General features: G+C 39.3%; 13 protein-coding genes across 13 annotated transcripts; all 13 read left to right on the top strand.

Moving 5' to 3' along the window:
• Window positions 1-365: 365 nt before the first annotated feature.
• Window positions 366-1,340, top strand: LSM04_002896 (uncharacterized protein; the record flags this gene model as incomplete). Its single annotated transcript, XM_067335111.1, has 1 exon — window positions 366-1,340. The coding sequence occupies one exon, from the start codon at window positions 366-368 to the stop codon at window positions 1,338-1,340; it is 975 nt and encodes a 324-aa protein (XP_067193877.1).
• Window positions 1,341-2,144: 804 nt separating this feature from the next.
• On the top strand, window positions 2,145-3,473 carry LSM04_005891 (Tryptophan 2; the record flags this gene model as incomplete). The annotated part of the gene is made up of 1 exon (XM_067335110.1): window positions 2,145-3,473. The coding sequence occupies one exon, from the start codon at window positions 2,145-2,147 to the stop codon at window positions 3,471-3,473; it is 1,329 nt and encodes a 442-aa protein (XP_067193930.1).
• Window positions 3,474-4,305: 832 nt separating this feature from the next.
• Window positions 4,306-5,220, top strand: LSM04_006351 (uncharacterized protein; the record flags this gene model as incomplete). The annotated part of the gene is made up of 1 exon (XM_067335108.1): window positions 4,306-5,220. One exon carries the CDS (start codon window positions 4,306-4,308, stop codon window positions 5,218-5,220), a length of 915 nt encoding a protein of 304 aa, XP_067193943.1.
• A 640-nt stretch (window positions 5,221-5,860) lies between these two features.
• LSM04_007986 (Amastin surface glycoprotein) lies at window positions 5,861-6,826 on the top strand (the record flags this gene model as incomplete). The annotated part of the gene is made up of 1 exon (XM_067335107.1): window positions 5,861-6,826. One exon carries the CDS (start codon window positions 5,861-5,863, stop codon window positions 6,824-6,826), a length of 966 nt encoding a protein of 321 aa, XP_067193976.1.
• Window positions 6,827-7,415: 589 nt separating this feature from the next.
• LSM04_009711 (Amastin surface glycoprotein) lies at window positions 7,416-8,966 on the top strand (the record flags this gene model as incomplete). Its single annotated transcript, XM_067335106.1, has 1 exon — window positions 7,416-8,966. One exon carries the CDS (start codon window positions 7,416-7,418, stop codon window positions 8,964-8,966), a length of 1,551 nt encoding a protein of 516 aa, XP_067194013.1.
• A 542-nt stretch (window positions 8,967-9,508) lies between these two features.
• On the top strand, window positions 9,509-10,495 carry LSM04_001568 (uncharacterized protein; the record flags this gene model as incomplete). Its single annotated transcript, XM_067335105.1, has 1 exon — window positions 9,509-10,495. One exon carries the CDS (start codon window positions 9,509-9,511, stop codon window positions 10,493-10,495), a length of 987 nt encoding a protein of 328 aa, XP_067193854.1.
• Window positions 10,496-11,200: 705 nt separating this feature from the next.
• On the top strand, window positions 11,201-11,932 carry LSM04_000386 (zinc finger protein; the record flags this gene model as incomplete). Its single annotated transcript, XM_067335104.1, has 1 exon — window positions 11,201-11,932. The coding sequence occupies one exon, from the start codon at window positions 11,201-11,203 to the stop codon at window positions 11,930-11,932; it is 732 nt and encodes a 243-aa protein (XP_067193826.1).
• A 2,961-nt stretch (window positions 11,933-14,893) lies between these two features.
• On the top strand, window positions 14,894-16,716 carry LSM04_007331 (DNA polymerase; the record flags this gene model as incomplete). Its single annotated transcript, XM_067335103.1, has 2 exons — window positions 14,894-15,352; window positions 15,406-16,716. 2 exons carry the CDS (start codon window positions 14,894-14,896, stop codon window positions 16,714-16,716), a joined length of 1,770 nt encoding a protein of 589 aa, XP_067193968.1.
• Window positions 16,717-17,110: 394 nt separating this feature from the next.
• On the top strand, window positions 17,111-17,856 carry LSM04_004746 (uncharacterized protein; the record flags this gene model as incomplete). The annotated part of the gene is made up of 2 exons (XM_067335102.1): window positions 17,111-17,266; window positions 17,338-17,856. 2 exons carry the CDS (start codon window positions 17,111-17,113, stop codon window positions 17,854-17,856), a joined length of 675 nt encoding a protein of 224 aa, XP_067193904.1.
• A 111-nt stretch (window positions 17,857-17,967) lies between these two features.
• Window positions 17,968-18,414, top strand: LSM04_009312 (uncharacterized protein; the record flags this gene model as incomplete). Its single annotated transcript, XM_067335101.1, has 2 exons — window positions 17,968-18,067; window positions 18,215-18,414. 2 exons carry the CDS (start codon window positions 17,968-17,970, stop codon window positions 18,412-18,414), a joined length of 300 nt encoding a protein of 99 aa, XP_067194004.1.
• A 486-nt stretch (window positions 18,415-18,900) lies between these two features.
• On the top strand, window positions 18,901-20,451 carry LSM04_009665 (UmuC domain; the record flags this gene model as incomplete). The annotated part of the gene is made up of 1 exon (XM_067335100.1): window positions 18,901-20,451. One exon carries the CDS (start codon window positions 18,901-18,903, stop codon window positions 20,449-20,451), a length of 1,551 nt encoding a protein of 516 aa, XP_067194012.1.
• A 574-nt stretch (window positions 20,452-21,025) lies between these two features.
• LSM04_006637 (UmuC domain) lies at window positions 21,026-22,666 on the top strand (the record flags this gene model as incomplete). Its single annotated transcript, XM_067335099.1, has 1 exon — window positions 21,026-22,666. The coding sequence occupies one exon, from the start codon at window positions 21,026-21,028 to the stop codon at window positions 22,664-22,666; it is 1,641 nt and encodes a 546-aa protein (XP_067193949.1).
• Window positions 22,667-23,343: 677 nt separating this feature from the next.
• Window positions 23,344-24,876, top strand: LSM04_006813 (uncharacterized protein; the record flags this gene model as incomplete). The annotated part of the gene is made up of 1 exon (XM_067335097.1): window positions 23,344-24,876. The coding sequence occupies one exon, from the start codon at window positions 23,344-23,346 to the stop codon at window positions 24,874-24,876; it is 1,533 nt and encodes a 510-aa protein (XP_067193952.1).
• Window positions 24,877-25,280: the final 404 nt, after the last annotated feature.

The raw sequence follows: 25,280 nt of genomic DNA, 5'->3' as shown, positions 1-25,280 counted from the left end.
GAACTCCGATGATTTAAAATAAATCCGTATGAATAAAAACATTTTGTTGAAACTTTTTTTTAATTCTCTTGAGTATGAGCTTGTACGGTTTCTCTTTTGTTTTTCTTTTTGTTTTTCCTTTTTTTTTTTTCTTTAATATATGTTTTAATTCACGTGTCTTACAGAGTCTAAAATAAAAGTAAATTTCAAAATACCAATAGAGTCCAATAGGGTTTTTCTTTTTAAAAGAAAAAGAAAAAAAAACGTATCGAAGTCAACTAAAGGACGACAACGATACGTAGACCTAATATATATATATATATATATATTTTTTTTTTACCATAGAGAGCCTTAAAAACAAAGAAACAAACAAAAAAAAGACTTTGATGTTTTCTCTCTGCCGAATATGGCTAGAGCGACCCTCCACGCTCCTAAGTTTCACTCTAACAGAATGCCTTAGTAGTAGACGTAAAAGTAGCAGTAGTAGTAGTATTAGTAGTAATAATACTATTAGCACCAATAACAACAACCGTATGGATCCATGGGCTACACTTACAGTCACCCGCTCTTCCTTAGATGAGCCGTGGAAGTTAGACGTCCATCAACGCAAATCCTCCGTTTATCTCAATCCACTACCAGCGGAACTCCTCGCCGACTCGGTGGTGGCCGGTCATTTTCTCAGCCACACTACACTTCCTTCATCCCGGGCTGTTCGTGTTGTGTCTGTGAATGGGAATCCCGCCGTCTCGTCTGGTAAAGTGCGGCGTGAAATGAATCGCAGCAACACAGTCGTTTTTCAACTCGTGATACAGGCAACATTTTATCGACGGGCACTGAATAGGCAAAGAAAAGAGGAGAGAGTTGTGGGAAAAGTGGGAGAAGAGTTAAATACAACAGAAGAAGAAGAGCCACTTTGTGTTGACTTGGAAGATGAACACACTCCAGGGGAAACCGATCACGTGGATCTTGCAGAGGAGCTGGATGATGTGAATGCCGTTGTGGTTGAATCACCCGCTGCTCCTGAGAATGAAAATACAATGAATTCAACATCCGAAACTATTACTGTAAAACCAACTCCTGCTGTTGTTGAAATGAAATCGACTCCTCCTCCTTCTTCTCCCAGAGATTCCGAAAATTCATTAAGCTCTTTATCTGCAGATGGTGCAGAAGCAGAGAAGGTGAACGATTCAAAAAATTCACCAGTAAAAAATAGGCGTAAACAGACCCCACGAAAGCCGAAAAACAAAAAATCTAAAAAAGGAGCCGCTAAAACAAAAAAAAATGCACCGAAAAAGAAAATAAATCGTGTTACTGTACCTAAAGCTGATACTTTTGTTGGTGAAGTCTCTGTTTCACTTTAAAACATGGATACTTTTTCTATTTTATTTTATTTTATTTTATATCTTTATTTTTTGTTATGTAGAGAACATCCGCTATGATGTTGGTGCTTTATTTAAATTTTCTACATTTGATTTCTTTTTTTTTTACTAGTACTTTATTTTAAACTTGTTTTCGTGTATGTGTTTTTTTCTTGATAAGTGGTGGTTTTCGTCAGAAAGGAAAGAAATGTGGGAAGACGATCTTTAATATAAATATATGGATGTACGAATTTGGGTGTAAGTAAAATTGTGTCTGTGTGTGTGTTGGGTATAGGCTACAATATCGCTGTAAAAAGAAGTTATTTGACGAATAGTGATAGTGGTAGTAAATGGTAGCAATAGACATTATTAGTAATGTAGTGGTTCTCTTTCACTACTTCGCCTGTGTGTTTTTCTTTTGACTTTGTGTTTGTTTCTTTTTTTATTATTATTTTCTTCGTTTTTTTTTTTCGTACTTCTATTCTACTTTTACTCTGGTAGATCAATGAACAGCACATGGCGAGGGAAACATTGTCTTTTCAATTAGATAAATTACCCATTGTATATATTCTATCTCTCTAGAAAACATTTATACTCGCTCCATAATGAATACCCTTCTCCCTTTTACTCACTCTTTTTCGTTCTTTCTCTCTCTCTCTCTCCCATACACATACATATCTTTATGGTGTTTGTCTCTTTTTAATGATTGATGTGTTTATGAAAATAAAATTAGAAAAAGAGTTTTCTCAAGGGTAGAATATAGGCATACTTTATATAATATTGAATACAAACAAATTTTGAAAAAATATGAGTGGTTGTCCATTTTTTAACCCTACAGGAGCAGATTCTTTTGAACGCAGCGACCGAAGCCGTACGAGTTTAAATCAACAAAAACGAACACCTACAATGGGAGAAGAAGAAAGTACAATGACTTTTGAAGATACAGGAAGTGCTTCTATTCTTGGATTTGTTACAACGGAAAGTGATTTTCTCACACTAAAGAATGAACCCACTCATTACTCCTCATACCTTGGAATTGATGTTCTTACACAGCTTCAGGATGGTGTGGCAAGCTGTAAACCAGGTGGAAGAGGATTGATACATCATGAAGAACTTACTTTTATTATAACTCATCAGGTATTCGAACTTTGGTTTAAATTAATGATTGAAGATTTGCGTATATCTCGTGAGTGTCTAAAAAATATTTCCCTATTGGATTTAACAAATACACCACGGATAATGCAAAAAGCCATTCGGTATATTAACCGTGCAGAGGCTATATTTCATCATTCGGTAGGAGCATTTGGTATTTTGGAAACGATGCATCCTTCCGAATTTCTTGAATTTCGTGATTACCTCGTACCCGCTTCTGGATTCCAATCCGTTGCCTTTCGCACGCTGGAGCAGATCTTGGGGGTTCCCAACGCCACCCGCTGCCTCGTCAACGATGCCTCTGTCTTCTCGTACCTCCGCGAGGAGGAGCAGCAAGTGTTGGAGCGGGAAGCGTTGGAGCCGAGTCTGTCCTCGCTGGTGCTGGACCTCTTCGCCTCCGTCGCCGTCCCCCCGGACTTTGTCGAGGTGTATCTCCGCACCACCCGCCGGGTGCAGGAGGAGCAGCAGTACGGCATCGCCAGGGCCCGCCGCGGGGAGGCGAAGAGTGAGCGGCTGGTGGACGCGGCAGTGGCGAGTATGGCATCCCTGCTGATGGACCCCGCGGCGTGGACGGACGGTGTGGTGCTGCCGGACGATGAGGCCCGCGAGAAGTTCACCCGCGCCGTGCGGGGGGCTCTTTTTGTTTTGTCGTATCGCAGCGAGGACAATTGTGTGCATGCGGCGGCTTTGCTGGATGCGTTGGTGGCGCTGGAAGAGGGAATGCTGCTTTGGCGCGGCCGACACGCACACATGGCAGAGCGCATGATTGGCAGAAGAGGCGGAACGGGCGGGACAACAAGCGGTGTGGAGTATTTAGATGTCACACGGCGGTATAGGATCTTTCACGCCCTGTGGCTGGTGCGGAAAATGCTCATTCGTCCCTCTGCCCTTCCACCTCTTTCCAGCTATAATAATGGAATGTGGAGTAAAGGCATAGACGTAGGAACTGCAGAGAAGCAAAGTGAAACAGATGACAAGGAATAAGGAAGAGAAACGAGGAAAAATGGGAATCGAGAGATGTAGGTGTGAGTATGGGTGTAGGTTTTGTGAATGTCTCCCCCTTCCAAGGTGTGACTCTCTCCCTCTCTCTGTCTGTATCTATATACTTTTTTTTAAACAGAATGAAAAATAATCTCTGCAGGTTTTTTTTTAATGTGTAACGTTTGATAATATGAGCACATGATGCAACCTTCTTTATACGACGTGTATGCGAATTTGTGTGAATTGTTTGAGGGGGGTAAGTGGTAGCATTTTCCCCTTCTGTTTCATGTGTTCTCTAGAAGAGATGTAGGGCAAATAATAGTGTGAATTGTGCGACAGTTTTTCTGCTGTGCTTTTTTCATCCTGTCTTTTTTTATTGTTGTTTTATTTTTGTTTCGGTTTTTTGCTTTTCACTATCTTTTTTTTTTGTTTATTTTCTTTTGTTGCTTCTGGCGTTGTTTTTCAGCAGGGTAACCTACACGAGTATGGGCCGTAGTTTATGTAGCTATATAATATTATTAACCTTTTCTTTTATCTGTCTATTTTTGCTTTCTCTTGTTGTATTTCTTGATATCGTTATACGTACGTTTGTGTGTATACATACCTATGTTGCTCTATTCTTTCTTCTTATGATGCTACTACTACTACTACTACTACTAATAATAATAATAATAATAATAATAATAATAATAATAATGGCAATTCCATAAATAATTGATAGGATTATTATTTTTACATAATTAAATTTCCTCTTATTCGCGTAGTGAAACTTTTACCCGTCTGTAGCCAAATCGCACTCGACGCCAAACAAGCCATATCATCCTACCTTCCACACATGTCATTTCGAGCGGTGATAACAGACCTTGACGGTACGCTTCTGAATGAGCATCACAAGATCTCCGCATACACCTTTGAAACCCTGCAACTCCTAAAAGAAAAAGGAATTCCCGTTATTCTCGCCACTGGACGTCCCTTTCCAGATGTACTGCACACCGTTGAGACCTGTGGTCTGAAGGGTGATTACATCATCACTTCCAATGGGGCTCGCATTCACGATCCAGAGCGACGGGTGGTCGCCTCACATGATCTTGACCCCGACGTTGTGAAAGAGTTGGTCCAAATAAAACTTGATAATAATAATAATAATAATAATAATAATAATAATAATAATAATAATAATAATAATAATAATAATGGGAATAAGGACAATACCAGTACAGACGCAGACGCCAAGAAGTCACCCCCACTCTTTTCAACCAATATTTATCGTCACGATGAGTGGGTGACGAATCTCGGTATTGAGGTTATGTTGGATGCCTACGCCGGTTCTGGTTTTTGCTACAAAGTTGTACCGGATCTCCACATATATCCAAGCGATGGCGTACATGAAGTCTTCTTTGTTGGAGAACATGAAACACTAATGCGGGTGGAGAGTGTACTAGAGAAACGCTTTAAGGGATTCGGTGAGTATAGTTTCTCACGACCAACGATATTGGACTTTGTGCCACCTGGTGTACATAAGGGGAGTGCCATGAAGCATGTCGCCTCGCTGCTTAATGTAAATATATCTGATATCATTGCCTTTGGTGATGGCATGAATGATTATCAAATGCTGGCAGAAGCGGGTAAAGGGTGTATTATGCAGAATGGACAAGCAAGGCTTAAAGAGGCACTGCCGAATTTCGAGGTTATTGGAACTAATAAAGATGATGGTGTGGCAAAGAAATTACGGGAGGTGTTTGGGCTTTGAAAACAAAAACGAAAGGATGTCATTGGGTTATTTATTTAACATACCCAACTCGTGTTGATGCATATAATAATATTATTATTGTTATATATACATAAATTCATGTGTACGTATACATATGCACTTGCACATTTTGTTTACTTTTTTTTACTTTCTCGTTGTTGTTGTTTTTTTTTTTCTGTATTTGTTAAATATTTAATCAAAGAGAGCAAGTTATCATTTACGGTTTATTTTCTAGTGATCTGTTATAGCCCATTGAAACTAAAGACATAGAAGGCGTCATGAAAGTTGCTTTATCTATAGTCTTATCAGGGCAAAAAACAGATAATAACACTAAAACAAAATCGTTGTGTTTAAAAGAATATGCACACCCATATGTCCATATATAACTTGATATTTTTCATGAGAATCACTAGCAAACCGTTGTTTTTTTTTGTTGTTGTTGTTTCCTGTATTTACATATATATTTTTTTCCTTCTTCTTTTTAACATAATCGTTTGTTGCAGGTGGGCAATCAAAATAGAATAAAAAAAAGATAGTAATAGCTCAAAGCCCCCACGGCACTCAGTATCACAGAGCAATATATTTGCGTAGATATAAAACGTGGGGTAGGAAGCGAACGTGAAATACACTTCTCTTCAAAATGCTCAAGGGTTTCAACAAGATGTTTGAAAAGAAAAATAGCACCAATGCAAGTGGAGTACAACAAGGGAATGAAGCCCCACACGCACGCAGACAACAACAACAACAACAATACTCCCCACGTGCTGATGATGATGATTATAATGAGAGTTTATCAGAGATCTCAGAGAATGAAGGAAATCGCGGTGCTGGACGCGAACAACGGGGTGAATCAACGCGTCCCGTTACAACAACAACAACAAATTCCAATCGCAACAATACGTCCGCATGTGGTGCGGTAAAAAAGGATAAAACAAAGGCAAAAAAGGAAAAGAAAAACCCTGTAGCACCTGTAATGGGTAAGGTCCATGGATTTTTCTCTGCTTTTAATAGTAAATTTGTATTCTCTATGTTTTTCATAGTTTCCTTTGTTAACTGGTTTTTTATGATTCTTGCAACAGCACTTTCACAGTTAGATGTTGTTGGTGGTGCCTGTTATACCTATTGGGGTTATAAGGCGGCCTGTGACACTGTTAGCTATACAATCCGCACAGAGTTAATTGCGTGTTCCAAGATAAAACAGCGATTGCAAGCTGGAGCTGCATTCTCTATACTTGCGGTTCTTCTTATGAGTACGCTGCTGTTCTTCAATTTAAAGGCGTTAATGATTTATCGTGTGGAATCACGAAAAAGGAAGTATGCCGTAAATGGTACTTCTAATGGTGAAGAAGTTAACCAACAAGAGCAAAAGCAACAGTTATCTTCAATGGTGGTTTCTCCATTGAAATGGTATATTGTTGGCGTATCCGGAGCTGCTTTAATATGTGAATTGATATGTTGGTGTATGACGGTTAGTATATACGCTTCCCGCTACTGTGAGGATCCGCTACTCCCTCGCTCTACAGCCTACGGTGTGGGATTTGGACTGCTTCTTACTGCATGGATTGTGAAGATCATTGCCTTGCCCATATTTGCCTTTGCGGTTTAATTTAATTTTGTTTGATTGTTATTGCAAATGAAATAAAGGGAGACAAATGTATTTTTGGCATTTTTTTCTTTTCTCCTTCTTCTATTGTTATTGTTACTGTTACTTTCGCATTAGGGAAGAAGAGGTGAAAGTTGCACCTCATATGGTTGGCGTGAACATCCCTATTTGTCTTTCTTTATTCTCGCTCTCTTTTCGTGATAGAGACGAACTTATCATTTACACGTCTGATGATGATGGAAGTTCTTCTTCAAATGATTTATTAGATATATATATATATATATATATATATATATATATATGTTTGTATGTATTAGTTTGGTTGTAGACAAGTAACGCACTTTGGTGATGATAGTGCGCAGTACAGAAAAGAAAAGGCAAAACAGGGGGGAGAAATGCTTTGTGATTCATTTCTTGTTGTTTTCATTGTAGTTGTGATTTTTTTTCTTATTCCCTCTCCCCTTTACGCATATGTATGAACGACACTTCACGTCCCTCTTGAACCTATTTCTTTTACCCTATACTTCTCTTTTGTCTTCTCCCTCTATCCATATATATATATATATATAGAGAGAGAGAGAGAGAAAGATAAATGAGTGAAAAGGAAGATGTGGATTCCAATAAGAAGAGCAATAGCAACAATAAGGATGATGATCCCCCGCATGAAACGCATATCCCACTACAACAAGAGTCCCCCGTTCGCCCACACGAAACACACATAGAAGATCAACAGCAAAGAGAACAAAAAGGACAAATTCCACCCACAACATCTGTTCGTCCCACACAACTCCCCTCCATTCAGTTCGGTGGTGCACGAAAAACCACCAACAGTCCCAGTACCACTACTACTACTACTACTTTGAGTAATCCCAATCCCAAGTACGTGAATCCCAACAGTGAAACCAGCATTAAGGCCGCCAAACCAGGGAAGTTGGGGTTCTTTGATGATATTAACACCTCCTCTGAAAACTCCGAGAGTAGAAGTGAAGTGCAGAAACCCGTCCGTAGAGAAGTTCCCATGGCATTGGTGGAAAAAACACCAAAAGACTCCGTGGCGAATGCGGCAATGAGCGCCACACGAGCACGAATCGGAACAGTGGAATCACCACCGCCACCAACAGGAATTATTGCAGATCCCAAGTTTTCTACAACATCTGTGGATGTGGATAGTGGAAAACGTTCTAGTGTGGATCATAGTAGAGATATGCGAGAGCTCGCAGCCATGATGGCCGCCCAAGTAAGAGAAGAACAACAGAAACAACAAAAAGAGCAACCTGTAGCAATAGCAATAGCAACACGAGGAACAATGCCTTCTCATTCCTCTCGTCATTCTTCTAGTACGTGGTCAAGCACGGCAAAGCCAGAAGACTCACCACGGAGTCCACCGCATGTGAATAACACAGCGGATGCACACGAAGAAAGACGTCCTCACCGCGGTGATGTCTATGATGATGATGATGATGATGATGATGATGATGGGGCTGTTAATGTCAATAACAATAAAAATAAGCAGAATATTGATGGTAACCGGAAAAAAGAGGAAAAGGAGCATAGTGATTCTCACTATTATGATGATCTCAAAATATTTAAACTTTTCATAACTTGTGTAGATAAGGTATGGAACTCTGCAGAACAAATGGATACAGGTGTTCTTGTTATGCTTCTCACAACCATTCTGGCATTTGTTCTAACTGTTGTTTCTTCCCCTCTCTCACAGGTGGATGTGACTGGTGGGGAATGTTACACATACTGGGGTTATAAAGAGGACTGTGACTCTACTATCTACACAAATCGAACCGCTTTTATTAATTGTGCACCGATTAAAGCACGATTAAATGTTGGAGCTGCTTTTTCGAGCATGGCGCTCATTTTGATATTTGCTGCATTAGGATGTATTATAGTACTGGTGAAAAATAGTGATCTTCGTCTACTACGCATAATAATACTTGGGTTATTTGGTACAATCTTTTTCTTTCAACTTATCGCATGGGCAGTTATTGCTGGTATATACTCATCGCGGTACTGTGAGGATACCACCCTTCCTCGGACTACGGCATATGGAGTAGGGTTTGGTATGCAGTTAACATCATGGTTTTTGATTATCATTGATATTGCATTATCTACTTTGTTTTTCGTACGCTAGAGATAGAGAAATTTATATGTATATATATTCAATTGTGTTGCTATATTTAGCTGGGTTACAACGTATGATCTCATGTAGTGGTGTAATAATTACTACTTTATTAGCTTTTTTTTTCTTTCCGCATAGTATTTACCGTATGTGGTTTGTGGTTTGAAAAGATAGATTTGAAAGAGAGGTATACAAGCATATAATATATATATATAATGTGTATTTCTTCGGGTTTTTCTTTCTTTTTTTTATTCCCTTTTTTTTTGCGTCTCTTTTGGCAATTTCTTTTTTGTATTGTCTATTTTAGTAATTTTTATTCTCACGATTGTTTCATTATTCTACCTCCTCCAGAACCAGAACTAATATTCATACAGATATCTATATTTATATATGGGTGAAATTTTTACTTTGCTTCTCCATTTACTATGCTGCTTCTCATTCTTCTCCCCTATCCACACTCACTACTACCATATTATTATTATTATTATTATTATTATTACAAAATAAAAGATGAAAAACAAATACACATAGACATTCATACAATTCTATTACAAATGTCCTTACCCTACGCCGTGGTTGTGGCAGATCTCGATGGTACACTTCTCTCTCCCGACAGCACTGTCTCCCCCCGCACACGTGCGACACTTTGTCGACTCTCGCAGGCCGGTGTGTTTGTGGTGTTGGCGACCGGCCGCATTCACAGTGATGTGGCCTCAATTCTTCACAATCTGCAATTACCGCGGCCGGGGTATCTCGTTACTTCCGGTGGTGCCCGTGTACATATGATTGGCCCAAGCAAAGAAAAAGAAAAAAAGTTGGAAACAACAAAGAAAGGAACGCCGCCGATGGATCTTGTGTTGGCGCGGGATGTGGCGTGTGATGTGGTGTGTGATTTACTGCAGATACTCCCGCCAGATGAGGCAGAGGTGAATATAAATATCTATCAAGGGGATGCGTGGAAATGTACACTCGACTGGCATGAAGAACTGGAACACTACAAGAATAGTGGATTGAAATATATATTGGTAAAACCAGAGGAACTTGTGCGGGAATATCAGGAATATCTAAAGCATCAAAAGAATGAAGAAGAAAAAGCAAAAGGGAGTGATGCCAGTAAAGCCATGTCACCTAATAATCCCCTTGAAGGCGTTGGAAAACTGGCATTCGGCTCTGACAACACTGAACGCCTGCACGCATTGGAAGAAAAGATTTCGCAAAAATATCAAACACGAGTAGAAGTAGTCTTTTCCTCTTTATACTGTCTTGATGTTTGCGGTGCGGGTGTAACAAAGCGAAGTGCGACTGAGGCATTACTGCAGCGACTCCCACCACACAACGGCACTACACTCACAATGGCTAATTGTATTGTCTTTGGTGATGGCATGAATGATAAAGAGGTGTTGGATGCGGCTGGAAAAGGGTGTGTGATGGGCAATGCAAACCCCAAATTAAAGGCGCTGCTACCGCATTTGGAGGTCATTGGAACAAACGTGGAGGAAGGGGTTGCAAAGAAGCTGGAGGAAGTTTTCAAACTTGAATAGTTCCATTTCTGTATGTTTATTGTTAATATTTCTTTTCTGGACAGGAGTGATAAGTGGTAATGATAGTTATAGGACGTTTTTGTTTTATCTTGTTTTTCTTCCTTTTGTCGATGTGGGTAATGTATATATATATATATATATATATATAATAAAAGAAAGAAACTATTTTTCAGTACTGAATACAATTATGATCATTACTTTAACTGACCTCAAAATTTTACTAACACAGTTGTTTCGATTACCAGCAAGAGCAACGTCTTGTATTACGTGTTTTGCGTTTTTTTTTTTTTTTCGGCTTGTCTTCGTATTGGCTTTGTGTTTCTTATTTGTATTCCATCCGTATTGCGATAACAAATGCAGATAATAATCAAAACAATGAGTTATGGTTTTTACTACTTTTATGATATTTTATTTTATTTTTTTCTACTTGTTTTTTTTTTGTTTTTTTTTTTTTTTTGGTGACAAAGTAAGAGTAATAAGTACGATAAAAAAAAGTAAAGCAATACTCAAATAAAGAAAGAAAAGAAAACATTTGGGTAAGAGGAACGGGAAGTACTCCAAGCAACCATAAGACAAAGAACGTATAACCCACAAGTCGCGTAGTATATATATATATATATATATATATATATATATATATATATATATATTATTATTATTATTATTATTATTATTATTATTATTACCCTGCAGAGAAAGAAATCAATGACGGAGACAAAATCACCACTTTCCGGCTCATCCAAGAGTGTGTGGCAGTACCGCAAGCCGAATGGTGAACACGTGTGGACGTACGCCCACAATCCATACAACAACAGCAGCGATAGCGGCAGCAGTAATATCAACAACACCGATACTAATAACAACAATAACAACAATAATAACAATAATAATAATGATAATAATAATAATAATAATAATAATAATAATAATAATAATAATAATAATAATAATAATAATAATAATAATAATAATAATAAAAGCAGTCGCAGTGGGAAGGAACCGAATGTCTGTCGGCACTACGTTGATGGCCGCTGCAATCGCGGCAGTACGTGTCGTTTTCACCACGACGTGCGCCACACAGTTGTGATCGCCACACCGCACAACACACCGCGATTGCAGCCAATTTCACCACTCACAGGACTGCCGGCCACTCCACTGCGTAAATCCGACAGTTCCGCATTCCGCATTAATACGAATTGTATGAATAATAATCTCAATAAGATTAACAATAATAATAAGATCAACAATAATAATATCAACAATAATAGTATTTGTACAGTTCATTCGGATTATGCCCCGCCGCTGACGTGCTCGGATGTGAACTCGCCGTATTTGTCCTCGCGGCTCAGCAGTGACTGTTTCGCCCCATCGCCCCTCCGCTTGTGTGAATGTAACGTACAACATCCACCGCAAAGGCAGCAACTCACACCACTGTGAAGAGAGATAGGTATATAGATGGAGAGAACTTCCCTTTGTTTTGTTTTGTTTCCGTTTCTCATTCTCTCTTTTTTTTTGTTTTTCCCCCTTTTATTTGCTTGTTTTTATTTATTTATTTATTTTGCTTTGTTTGTTTTTATTCTACTCTATATTTATGTATGCCTTTCTGATGTTCTTTGATTTAATTTTTTGTAGCTCCTAAGGTATCAAAGTAAATTCGATCATTATTTCTTTCTCTGTCGGTCGGTCTGTACGGAGAAAGTGTCCGTATATCTGTAGGAAGAGAGGATGTTGAAAAAAGAAGAAAATGCTGTTTATATATATATATATATAGTAAATTAAAAAAAAAGAAAAACAGAAGCAAAAAAGAGGGAGAGAAAGAAACCGAAGACAATGAAGGAAAAAAAAGAGGAAACAATGAATGAATCCCAAACCGGCTGATAGCGTTTTATTTACATTATTAATTTATTATCCTTTTTGTTCTTTATATATATTTGTATGTATATGTATATGTCTTTGTCTGTATGTCTTGGTTGCTCGCATACACATACACACATGATCAGTCTACGTATATATAAATAAATAAATAAATATATATATATATATATATATATATTTGTTTATTTATATTATTCATTTGTTTATATGCACACAGTAGCCTCGGTTTTGTGCACCATTCTTTCTTCTTTCTTTGTTTGTATTCCGGATTTTTCCGTTTCAATTCATATTCCCAAATATTTTTATTTATTATTAATAACACAAGCAAAATAGACACAATGTATCCAATATTCTTCCATTTGTCTCTGTTTGCCTGTGTGAATGAGAGTGAGTAAATGGGGAAGGACCTCAGCTTCAACGTTGCAGCACAAACACTATATTAAGGAATCTTATAATAAAAGGTTCTGAAATAAAAAATAAAATAATAGAAAAAAAAGATCATATATGATTTTGCTTTGATACTTTGGGTTTACCCTATAATCGTTTGTTTCGATCAAATAAGCATCAAGGATATTTCTGTTTTCTCTCGTTTTTTTTTTTGCTTTTTAATTATTCCTTACTTTGTTTTTTTTTTTTTCTTTTATTTGGTGATAACGTGATGATATTATGATGGTAATTATCATTCATCCAAATTATTATTTGACCTGGTAAATATACATTATATATATATATATATATATATATATATATATATATAGTGTATGACGTGGCTTTCAGGTATGTACTTAAGTTTTTGTTTTGTTTTTTTTATTGGCTTAGAAGAGAACTATGCCCTTCAAGTTGCATGGCGCCACATCAGAAACACAAAAACTCACTAAAACAGTTTTCTCTAAAAAAAAATTATACTTGATGACGGGGTTTACTGCAGTAATAAATAAAGAAAAATAGGGCTTATTTGTTTGTTTGTATCTATGAATGAATGAATGTATGAATATAAACATTTATTACGCCCGATTGTCTTTCTTTTTTTTTCGTTTGAAGGAACAAAAAAAGCAAAGAAATAAAATAAACCACAGATTTATTTATGTGGTTCTCTATAGTTGGGAATGGAGGTGAAATTCCTCATTTTCTCTTATTAAGATGATAGGAAGAAACGTACTGCCTTTTGCTACCCAAGATGATAGCAATGGGAACAAGAAGCAATAAAAACAAAGAAGAAGAAAGAGAATATTTAAAAGAAAAAAAATAAGAAAGGAAAAAAAAGGTGTAGAAAATAACTTGTGGGAAATAGTAGTTTGTAGTGCAGACTATTCAATAGGCTATAGGCGTAAGTAAGTAAAAAGAAAATAAAAAAAGGGGGATGTGGGATGTAGAGGAGCAAGTCAAATGAGAAGATAAGCTCACTTTACTCAAGACATAGACATATACATACGCATGATGTGATGAAAGTCTTTAAAAGAAAAGAAAACAAATAAAGAACTGAGGTGAATGAAAATTGGATATATTTACATTTTGTATCCATTTTTTCTTTTTCTTTTTTGGTATGTCTGTGTAGGTGTGTTTGTTTCTGTTTTACGTATTCATCGATGATCCACTGACAGCTTCCCAGCACAAACACTCATATGTTTTATTTTGTTTTTTTTTTTGTTTTCTTTATGTTCAAACTCGATGACTTCTTCATTTTATATCTTTATTTTTCGAGGGTCTTGTATGCATATATATATATATATATGTCCTTTATGTTTTTTTTTGTTTATCTTAAAGCCAAATTACTCATCGCGTACCACATTACTCTCACCTAGTTTCGCTTTGGGAAACAATCTGAAGCTTTGATAACTTTTGTCATCAGGTTAAGAAAGAATTAAAAAAGGTATTGTGAAATTCTGAAAGAGAACTCAAGAGAGCGAAATATAAAATTAAAAAGGGAAAGAAAATAACCCATTTGGTGTTGTTGTTGTTTTTTGTGGCGTGACTTTTATGGCTCTCTCTCTGAAGATCTGTGAAACAATGATAAATATTCTTATGTTTTAGACTCATAGGAAAAAAAAGAGGGATTTTTTATTATTTTTGTATCTTCTCTCCCTCAGCGCTGCAAGGGACTTTTTAATAACTTCTTCTTCAGAATCTTGACTCTTCCTAACAAGTGGATGATTAATGATGGCACTAGCTATCGTTTCTTTATTTTTTTTTTGTACAATCTTTTCTTTTCTCTTGCTTCTATTGTTGTTCTTTGTTTTTGAGGGTGTCTACAGAACTAGCGTAAACCCATAGAAGAGTAAATCTCTGAGGCATTTGCATGGAAGGTGAATCATTATAAGACTCACCAAGTGTACAGCTGTCTTGAGTGTAGAAGAACAAACACACACAGAGGGACGAAGAAATATATATATATATATATATATATATATATAAGGAGAGAGAGGTGAAAAGAAAGAGGTCATTTCAACAATTACAAGAATCAAATAAAAAAAAGAATAAAGAAGAACAAATAACAACAGTAATTAAAATCAAGACATATTTTCTATGGGCGACCTTGTGAATAATACGACTGTACGTAATGATGATAGTAGTGATAATGACGAAAGGCATCTAAAGGAAGAAGATTCGAAAACGGAATCTATACCCATTTTACATTCGTCCACCACCGCCCCAATGGTGGGGTATGAGTTTCACATGGGGTTTGACAATACCAAGCCTGGTTTAGAAACTGTCGACAAGGCCAAGACGCAGGCTATTATTGAAGAACTATCTAAAGGTTCCAGCTTCTACGCCAACGAACGACGTAAAGCAGAGATGCGGAAAAAACACATTCTACAACTGCAGCGAAAGTCATCGGAGTTTAAACAATGCATCTGCGGCGAGAAGAACCTCCCACGCTGGAGACACTGGGAGTCCAAGGTCAACCAACTGGAACAGGAGCTGGAGGCTGGTCGTCACTTTGGCCACTATGTGCATGTGGACATGGACATGTTCTACGCGGCGGTGGAGATGAAGAAGAACCCGGCGCTGGCGTCCGTGCCGCTCGGTGTTGGCAGCGCGGCGATGTTGTCCACGACGAACTACGCGGCCCGGCGCCACGGGGTGCGCTCCGGCATGCCGGGATTCGTCGGCCGGCGGCTCTGCCCGGCGCTCGTCGTTGTGCCGCCCGACTTCCCGCCATCCGCGCGGAGGCCGCCGCCGTCCGCCGCCTCGCCGCCGCCTACGACCCGCACTTCACAAGCGTCGGCCTCGACGAGCTCACAATGGACGTCGCCGCACACCTGCAGGCCACCAGCAGCAGCGGCCGCCGCGGGGGACGGACCGCCGCAGACATCGCCGAGGAGTTCCGCGCCCGCGTCTTTGCAGAGACGCAGTTGACGGCAAGCGCCGGTATCGCCCCCACCGCGACCCTCGCAAAGATCGCCAGTAACTATAATAAGCCTAACGGGCAGCACGAACTCCAGCTACGCACACGTGAAGAGGTTATCGCCTTTATGAAGGACTTGCCAGTGCGAAAGGTACCTGGTATTGGTCGTTCCACAGAGTGTATTCTTCAAGGTTTGGGAATTAACACCCTAGGCGATATTTACGAGCGACGTGTTGAGCTATGCTATATTTTAACTGAGAAAATGTTTCGCTTTCTTCTGGCATCTTCTCTTGGTGTGATGAGCTGGATGGAAGCTGGAACTAATGAAAGTAATGATCGAACCACAGAGGCGGAACGAAAGTCAGTTGGACAAGAGCGTACTTTTACAAAACTCTATAGTGGGTCAGAATTGCAACAGATTGCACAGTCTAATCTTCAAGATTCACACAAAACACTTGTCAAAGAAGTAATGGTATGTCGACAGGTTGTTTTGAAAATTAAGCGAACAAATTTTCAGGTTCAACAATTTTCTAAAAATCTACCACAATATTCAGATGATATTCATGTTCTCTCTCGAGCTGTTGATGAGTTGGTATTGCCTATTATGAACCAATTTAGTATGATTCGTCTCTTGGGTGTACGGTTAACTGATATTATTATGAAAAATGAGTATGAATCACAACAAAAGCAACACCGTGGTGGTATTCAACTTTCTCTAACACAATACTGTAAACGTGATGAATCGGGGAAACCTGTATTGATTCCAAGGACAAAGCATGCAAGAGAGGAAGAAGGGGAGGAAACATCAAGTTGTATTAGTGATAGTATTAGCAGCTATTCTTCTACGGATGTAGAGGTTTGTGATTTTTCTGATAAAAAGAGTGATAATTGTGTGCTCATTGATGATGATGATGATGATGATGTTATTTGTCTAACTCCACCAGCATCAGTCGAACCGTGTGAAGAGAGTGATGCTGAAGATGTCATACTGATAAAGTGAGTTAGTTGCCGCAATATTTAACCTCTCTTCCTTTCCTCCTTTATTCTTTGAACTGTACAAATATATTTGTAAGATAACACCTGTTTTATATCTGTTTTCTGCTTATACTTCCGAGTTATGTTGCGTTTTTTTGTTTTTTTTGTGCCTCATGTTTTCAAGTCTATATATATATATATATATATATATATATATATAACTTGAGGAGACCATATGTATAATACTGGAAACTCAGAGTGTAGATTTGCCTCCACACACTATATACAATTAATTTTATTCTTTATATATGTATATATTTATTTCCCTTTTCGTTTTTCTTCTCCTTTTCAAGAACAACAAAAAAAGCGGTGTGTGTGGGTGTGTTTGTGTTTCCACCGTCACTTATAGAGTCTTCCCGATGGCCTGGGTGTGTTTGCACGACCGCCCGGTTGTGGTGGGGGACGGCTCCAGGCGGCCCACGTGTGCCTCCACCATTCTCGCACTGCAGGAGCAGCAGGAGGCTCTGCGGGCCGAACTCGCCGACACCAGTCAACTTCTCGCCGAGGCGGAACGCGTCTTCGCCGGGCGGCCCGCCAGCGCGGCCTTCAGCGCCTCCTGCTGCTCCTCCATGGCGTAGCCCTCGAGACGTCGGCGGCGCTCTTACGGGCGTGGGGCGGCGATCGGGCAACGCTAGTCGACGCACACGAACAGGCGGTACTCGCCGCAGCAGCGGAGATGCACGACGCCTGGCAGTACGTACAAATGATAGAGGAGGAGGAGGAGGCACAAGTAAGAGAGGTGGAAAGAGTTGTTGTAACAACAAAAGGAATGAAAAAGAAAAAGAAGGAGAATGAGGAACGAGAGCGGGAGCGGATGAATCTTTTGAGGAAGGCCGCGGCAGTGCTTGAGCGGCGGTGGCAGATGCGCACAGACGCTAGCACAAATACAGTGAATACAAATAACACGATAAACACCGCTACGCAGACGATCGTTGTAAAGATGACGGCTGTGGCGTCTCAGACGGTGGATCCCCGTTACCGTACAGCAGCCGTGCAAACAGAGGAAGAACCGGTCTCGCTACAGCAATATCATTCAGCACGTGAAACGCCTCTTGTTATGTCTGTTGAAATAAACGAACGGAAAGAAAAAAAGGGAATGGAATAAAAGGAACCAGAACCTTTAACTTTGATCCCTCAAGCATTTCCGGCAGAGTTGCCAAAAGAAAACAGCCTGCTAAACAAAAACCTGGAATCACAAAAACAAGAAGGAATTCAAATGCAGAACTCTGATGTAGTAAGACTCAGGGAATTAGAATTAGAGGTTGAACGACTTCGTCTGGAGTGTATAAATGAGCGAGAAAAGGCAGTAGCAGCCCGTTTAAAAAACTCTGTGTTAGGAAATAAACTTCTATAGCAATCAAAGGAGATTATTTTTCTTTGTGGTGCTCTAAACCGCATTGAATCAACTGTTTTCTCTTCATCTAATAAAGTATTACCGCTCGATGATACTACACAGCTTGAAGGACTGGCTTTGACAGGCGATAACGTCTTGAATTTTGCACCGGATGTAGCGTTGTCGTCACTGTCCTATACAAATAAGACGGGTGAGATGTCAGCGTATTATGCAGAGATGCGTAAAGAACTCTTAGCAACCATTAATCTCGAATTGCAGCGCGCTGTGCAACAACCAAGTGGATTGTTCAATCCATCCGGAGGGTCCTGAGGTATGTCATGGATGGGAATCTTTTTTTTTATCGATTTTTGCGTGAAACATGCTGTTAGAAGCATAATCAAGAGAAGCAGTGATTTGAGTATACTTGTACATATATTACGAGAAAAATTGATAGATATGGGCAGTGAACAGTTACATCAAGTATTTCTCTCTCTCTCTCTCTCTCTCTCTCTCTCTCTCTCTCTCTTTCATTGGATTTCCCTCGCAGTGTATTTTAATCGTTTCTTTAAGCAGAACCAAATACTTTGCGTTTCTCTGTTTTTGTATCCTTCTTTTTTTAATTTTTGAATGTCTGCACAACCTTAAAACGCCTTTGAGGAAGGTTTTTTTAAAAACCGCTAGACCCGTAAGTGCGTGCCTGATACGTACATGATCGCAGAGATAGCAAACAACAAGGGAAGGGAAAACTAAGAAAAAGAACAAAAAAAAAGATAACGAAAAGAGGGTAAAGAGTAATTTATTATTCTTCAATGAATAATGCGACGCTCTTTAGCTATACTTTCAGCAGCAATAGTTCATGGAACCAGAATAAAGAAAAAGGGAACCAACAAACAAACGGGCAAAATTCAGCTTGATGTAAGCAAAGCTGGACTTTCTGGTGTAAACAAAGCTCGTGTAAATGCGATTATTGAACAGTGCAGCAAAGGTTCTGCTTTCTATAAAAATGAAAAAAGAATGGAAGAAAAACGAAAACGACGCAATACCGAACTTTTAAAAAAAGCCCAAGAATACCGACTTCTTCCATCGGCTGAAAAAAAATCTATTATTGAAGAAGTGGATAAATTGGAACAGGAGCTGGAGGCTGGTCGTCACTTTGGCCACTATGTGCATGTGGACATGGACATGTTCTACGCGGCGGTGGAGATGAAGAAGAACCCGGCGCTGGCGTCCGTGCCGCTCGGTGTTGGCAGCGCGGCGATGTTGTCCACGACGAACTACGCGGCCCGGCGCCACGGGGTGCGCTCCGGCATGCCGGGATTCGTCGGCCGGCGGCTCTGCCCGGCGCTCGTCGTTGTGCCGCCCGACTTCCCCGCCATCCGCGCGGAGGCCGCCGCCGTCCGCCGCCTCGCCGCCGCCTACGACCCGCACTTCACAAGCGTCGGCCTCGACGAGCTCACAATGGACGTCGCCGCACACCTGCAGGCCACCAGCAGCAGCGGCCGCCGCGGGGGACGGACCGCCGCAGACATCGCCGAGGAGTTCCGCGCCCGCGTCTTTGCAGAGACGCAGTTGACGGCAAGCGCCGGTATCGCCCCCACCGCGACCCTCGCAAAGATCGCCAGTAACTATAATAAGCCTAACGGGCAGCACGAACTCCAGCTACGCACACGTGAAGAGGTTATCGCCTTTATGAAGGACTTGCCAGTGCGAAAGGTACCTGGTATTGGTCCTGTTCAAGATAGCGTTCTGGCTTCTTTAGGTATTCGCACTTGTGGTGCCATTTTACGACAAAAATATAAGTTGAGATATCTTTTTACTGATAAAACCTTTAAGTTTTATCTTTCAGCTGGTCTTGGTGTGGCGACTAGTAGCGCAGATCGTCTGAGAATGGATCGTACGCAAAAAACTATCGGACATGAGTTTACCTTTAGGCGAAAGTTAAAAAGTGATATGGAGTTACAGAAGATTGTTCTTAATTGCCTTACAGAGGCTCACAATACACTTTTAAAACGACGTGAGTCTGCCCAACGTATTTCACTGCATTTGAAGCGACGATCATTCGAAAATCACCAATATAATCTGACTTTGGAAGCTCCTACTAATGATTTTTCCAAACTCTGGGACGGAACGTTACAGTTACTTCAACCTCATTTGGAAAAATTTGATGATTTTCGTCTTGCTGGAGTCCGTTTGGGAAAATTGCAGCCTCTTCCTCGGCGCCAACTGTTGTCGAAGAATAGAATTCTGCCATTTGAGTTAGATATTCAGGATCAATTTTCTTCCTCTAGAAAAGAGAAAAATAAAATGAAACATGAAGATGCCTCATTATTGTTATTGGAAAATAAACGGGTTCGTCTTTTGGTATAGAAAAAAGAATGATGAGTGAATTTCAATAGTTTTATTTTTTAGGTTGTAGAGACTCTTGAGCTTCATTTGAGTCTCGTATTTATTTATCTCTCTTTTCTTCTGTATGTTGCTGCTGTCGTTATTCTTTCCTCGTTTTTTTTTGTGTGTTTCTGCTTATTCAGATTCCTCCGTATTGTTTCGATTATGAATACATGAGGTACACTAATTAATGCTGTACGTATTATTCACCATAATGGAGGAAATCATTCATGTTTTCCTTTTCTTTTTATTCTGCTTTCGATTCATCTCAAATTGTATCTTAAATTCACCTTTGTACCATCGTATTATATTTTTTATTTCTTTTTTTTTTCTTGTTTTTCCTTTCTCTTACACCTCTGTTGTGAATCCCCCTGGGTGCTTGTCGATCTAACTATTATAATTCATCCTATTTCCTTTTTTCTTCATTTCTTCTATTTCCTTTCTTTTTAATTGTGTTTTCCCATTAGAAACGAACAAAAAGGGGAAAAAAAAGGAATCGAATTCTTTTTTCTTCTTATTCTTATTATTCATCTTGGGGTTATTTACACTGACCATTATGAGTCTGTGTGGTGGACTCTTTAGATCCTGCACTCACTATGGAAACTCCATACTGACGGTGGTGGTGGGCAGCGGCCGATTACGTCGAGGGGATTTGTGGATGTATTCCTCTTCCTCTTCACTTCTTACGAGAGTTATGTACTTTCATTCTGATTCCCCGCTATTACGTCGTTCCGGGCCAAAGAAGAAGAGGGAGTTTACTGGTTTGGCGTTAACTGAAGAAGAGGAAGAGCAGTTTAAAAATATCAACCTTGATATGGATCTTGAACCTGTCGATTTAATTAAACTGAAACTTCCGTTACATACTATGGAAACTATTCCACCGGATGTTATAGCCAATCTTGTGGCAAAAGACAAGACTATTGTTTTCTCACCTTTGCGTAAAGAAGAAGATATACGTCAACGAATTGAACGTATGCGGCATCACCAAATTATTCAACCTCTAGGAAAGGTATTGCACTTTCGATTCTTTATGTTAAATGATAGTAACAATAAAGAAGATTTACAGGATATAACACCTGAAACTTTTCAACGCATAAAAGAATTTTTGCGAAGTTTTACAAGGTTTATAGTAACAGATGAACGTTGGCCAGTAGAACTATCAATAGAAATTTCTCCTTTAATTAGTGAAGACTCTCAGAAAATGCGATCAGAAGATGAAGTGGTGAAAATGTTAAGTGATCTTTTTGCAGAACAACTCCGAATAGGAGCTTGGTGTGGTATGTCTTCTACTCCTGTTATGGCCAAAATGGCATGTAATGATGGCCAAAAAGAACATAGTTTAACTAAAGAAAATCTTATTTCAGGTGGTATTATACACACTAAGAAATATGATCTTCCAACACATGAATCTTTAAAGAAATTTGTTGCTGACATCCCACTGAGTTCTATTCCTGTTATGGGACCAGCTCAAGTGCAACTACTTAAGGAAGTATATGGTATCACCAAGTGTGGTGAAGTTGCATTATATGCAGAACGCATAGGTTATAGTCTTTCTCAAGCAACGATGGAGTTCTTTTATGCTGTAGGCAATGGTATTGTTCGAGTTCGTAGTGAAGTTGGTACAACAATGTTTCGAAAAGCACCAAGATGTAAAGCGGCTCAAGTTCGCCGAGAGGCAAAGTATGGCCGTGTTGTATCTGCGGAACAATTTATTGATACCGTAATGAACATATTTGATACTGTTTATAAAGATCTCGTTGTACACGATTATGTTACTGGACGAGTTACTATTGATACTCGTCGTACAATACCGCGTATATTTTGGGTCACGGAAGAATATGAAGATATTCAACCACGTACAAATGATCGTGAGTTACTGCGGGAAGTAGTACACCGTCTAGCAAAAAGATTTGCACCGAGACGCAATGAGGAGCTACTTGATATGTACACCGTATCTATTCACTTTGCCGATATTCGCACTTGGAGTGAGGAACATGAATTAAAAGAAGAGCCTGTTCCAGAAACAACAGAAACTACAGAAAAACCTAAACCAAAGGTGTTACGTGCTGAACCCAGTCGTAGAACACCTTCTCCACTGAGTCCGGGTGAGAAGAAACAAAGAATTCGATCACGTAGTCACTTGGCACGTGAAAAAGAAGATTCAGAGAAACCTAGAGGTATCGTAGTCGTAATGTAGATGAGCATTTTTGTTATTGTTTTTTTTTTTTTTGATCTTGTTGCTGATTTTCACCTTTTCGTTTTCTATTTTGTGGTATCCTTTCATCCGTATAATTACCCGCATAGGCTCCTCATGATGGAAATAGAGTCGATACTCCCTTTCTTGTAGGCACATCCACATAAATACAAACGTACGTGTACATGACGAAGGATGACACGCTTTCCTAGAGTAATAATACCTTGTCTAGCTGCATGTTTCTCTTGTTATTTATCGCTGCTAACGTTCTGTTGTTTGAGGAGGGAATTGTTTTTGTTGAGATTGTTGAAGTTGTTATTGTTGTTATTTTACAAACAAAAAATGCGCTTTTTTTCGTTACATCGTGGTGGGAACTGAACTGGTTGCAGCTAATGTTATTCTTCATCTTCAATTTTTAAGTGCATCCTTGTCACTTATTATTATTATTATTATTATTATTATTATTATTATTATTATTATTATTATTATTTAATTAATTTATTTATTTATTTTCTTGTTGTGGTCTTCTCTCCTTTACTTTAATGTATGATGGGGTATAGGGGATTATTCTTCTTATCTTGTGCTTTTTTTTTCATTTCTGTTGTTATTATTGTTTTTCATTTGTTTCTTTTTTTTTTCTCTTTGTTTACTTTGCGATAGTTGTTACAGTTACGGCTTAAATGTGGCGTCTTAACTATGCCATGTACGGGGATTTATCCATTGGGAGATATCTTTCCCCTGCAGAACGACGAATACCTCTTTCAGGCAGTCCACACTGTACTCACGTCTCTCTCATTCTTAGAGATGAAAACAACAACATCAGTAGTAACAATAACAATAATAGTAGTAGCATTATCAACGGCAGTAATGGTGGATGTAGCTCTGATTGTTGTTTTCTCGCCGCGTCTGTTCCTCCCCATGGACGATTGTTAACAGTAAATGTGAAGGGATGTTATGCAGAGATGCGGGAGGCGCAGGTGTGCACACACAATCCATCTCGCACAATACATGTGAATAGAGAAGGACCGCGAATGTGCCGTGTCTCTCATAGTCCTGTACTACCGACATCTCTCTCCAATGTGGTGGATGTGGATACAGAAGATAATAATGAAAAGGAAGAAGAGAATAATAATTGCAATTACTATACGGTTCCCCTTTACACCACAGGGTGGCGGCATGTCAGTTCTACAGCTCTTTTCTCAGCGGAGGAACATGAACCAATGCAGCGATTGCGGCATTACAGCACACATGAGAGAACTCTCTCAGCCCTCGCAGCCGACGCGGTGTATCAACTGCATATGGAACCACTTGCATGTAGTGCTGTATGTGAGTTTGATCGTGCTTCTGTGAATGCCACGGCATTAGATTATTGGGGACCTAACAGTGTTGTTATTAGCTTTTCCTCTGGTGAAGTTTGTGTTGTGGACTGGCGTGATCCTAATGGTGGATTGCTATTTCATACATCTGCCCCACAACCACTATTGTCTGGGCAAACAACGGTTTCCCGGTATCGTAGATCTGCACCTGTTGTTGGAGGTATTATGAGTTGTTGTGCACTGGAGGATAGTTTTCGTGTGGTGTGTGGATTAGGTGATAGTCATGGTACTGTTGTAGTAGCAGATCTTCGTAAGAGTATTACCGTCTCGCGTGATACAATGAAGCGAGGTAGAAAGTCTTTTGCCGATGAAGCTAGAGAAGCTGTTGTTTCTGGCTGTTTTTCTACACCCACGGGTTATCCAGTGTGTGATATGAGGCACTGTCGCTTGCAGTCTGGTATAATTGGTATGGTAGATACAGGTGGAACCAGTCGTCTGACCACTATTGGTACGCTAGAGTCTGGCATATTGAATAAAAAAATGAATAATAGTATTAAGGCATCATCCTCCTCAGCAAGAACTCCTTCACAGCAAGGAGTTTCATTCCATTCGGGAGGAATGAATATTTTTGGTGGTCATTATAGTTCTTCTCCACATTTGCGAACGTTACGCTGTGATGTTTCACAGGATGGTTCTTTTTTGATTAACACACGAGCGAGATTGTGTACTACAGCTATTAGAACATGGGATGGAAAATCGACAGACCTCACATTTAGTGGAGAGGAAAATGAAATACCTTTTAAAGAAAGTATTAGGTCTATTTCCCTAATGGATTCAATTGTCTGTGCAGAAACGGAAGGAGGAAATGCTCTATGTGCCACTGTTCATATGTCTTAGGTCGTTTTAAATATACATCACTTATGTTTTTTTTTTCTCAGTAATTACTGCAGAAATGGAAATATTGTTTTTTTTTATTTTTGATTTGAGTGTGTTTTTCTTTGTGTTTTCTTTTTTTTTTTCTTTTGCTCATCGGGACTTCGAAATCGAGAAAAAAAGGAATGTGTTTGGCTGTTGTTGTTTTTTTTTTAGTATGTGTGGATTATCTCTTGAAGCATTATTCTTTTTTTCTATGTTTCTTTTTCTTTCTTCTTTTTTATCCTTTTGGTAAAGTTGGGAGATCCTGCTTATTGTAATCTTCTTTCATTTCACTGCTGATGGCTTTGCTTGCTGTACTGTGAAACAATTGGAAAAAAAGGGAAAGAAGGAAACTTAGAGAAAGTCAAATACTTTTTTTTATTTTC

This window comes from Trypanosoma melophagium, assembly GCF_022059095.1.
Source record: "Trypanosoma melophagium isolate St. Kilda chromosome Unknown ctg14segment1, whole genome shotgun sequence".
NCBI classification, from domain to species: domain Eukaryota; phylum Euglenozoa; class Kinetoplastea; order Trypanosomatida; family Trypanosomatidae; genus Trypanosoma; species Trypanosoma melophagium.
Note: the sequence above shows the minus strand (reverse complement) of the source record. Positions and strands in the feature narration are given on the sequence as shown.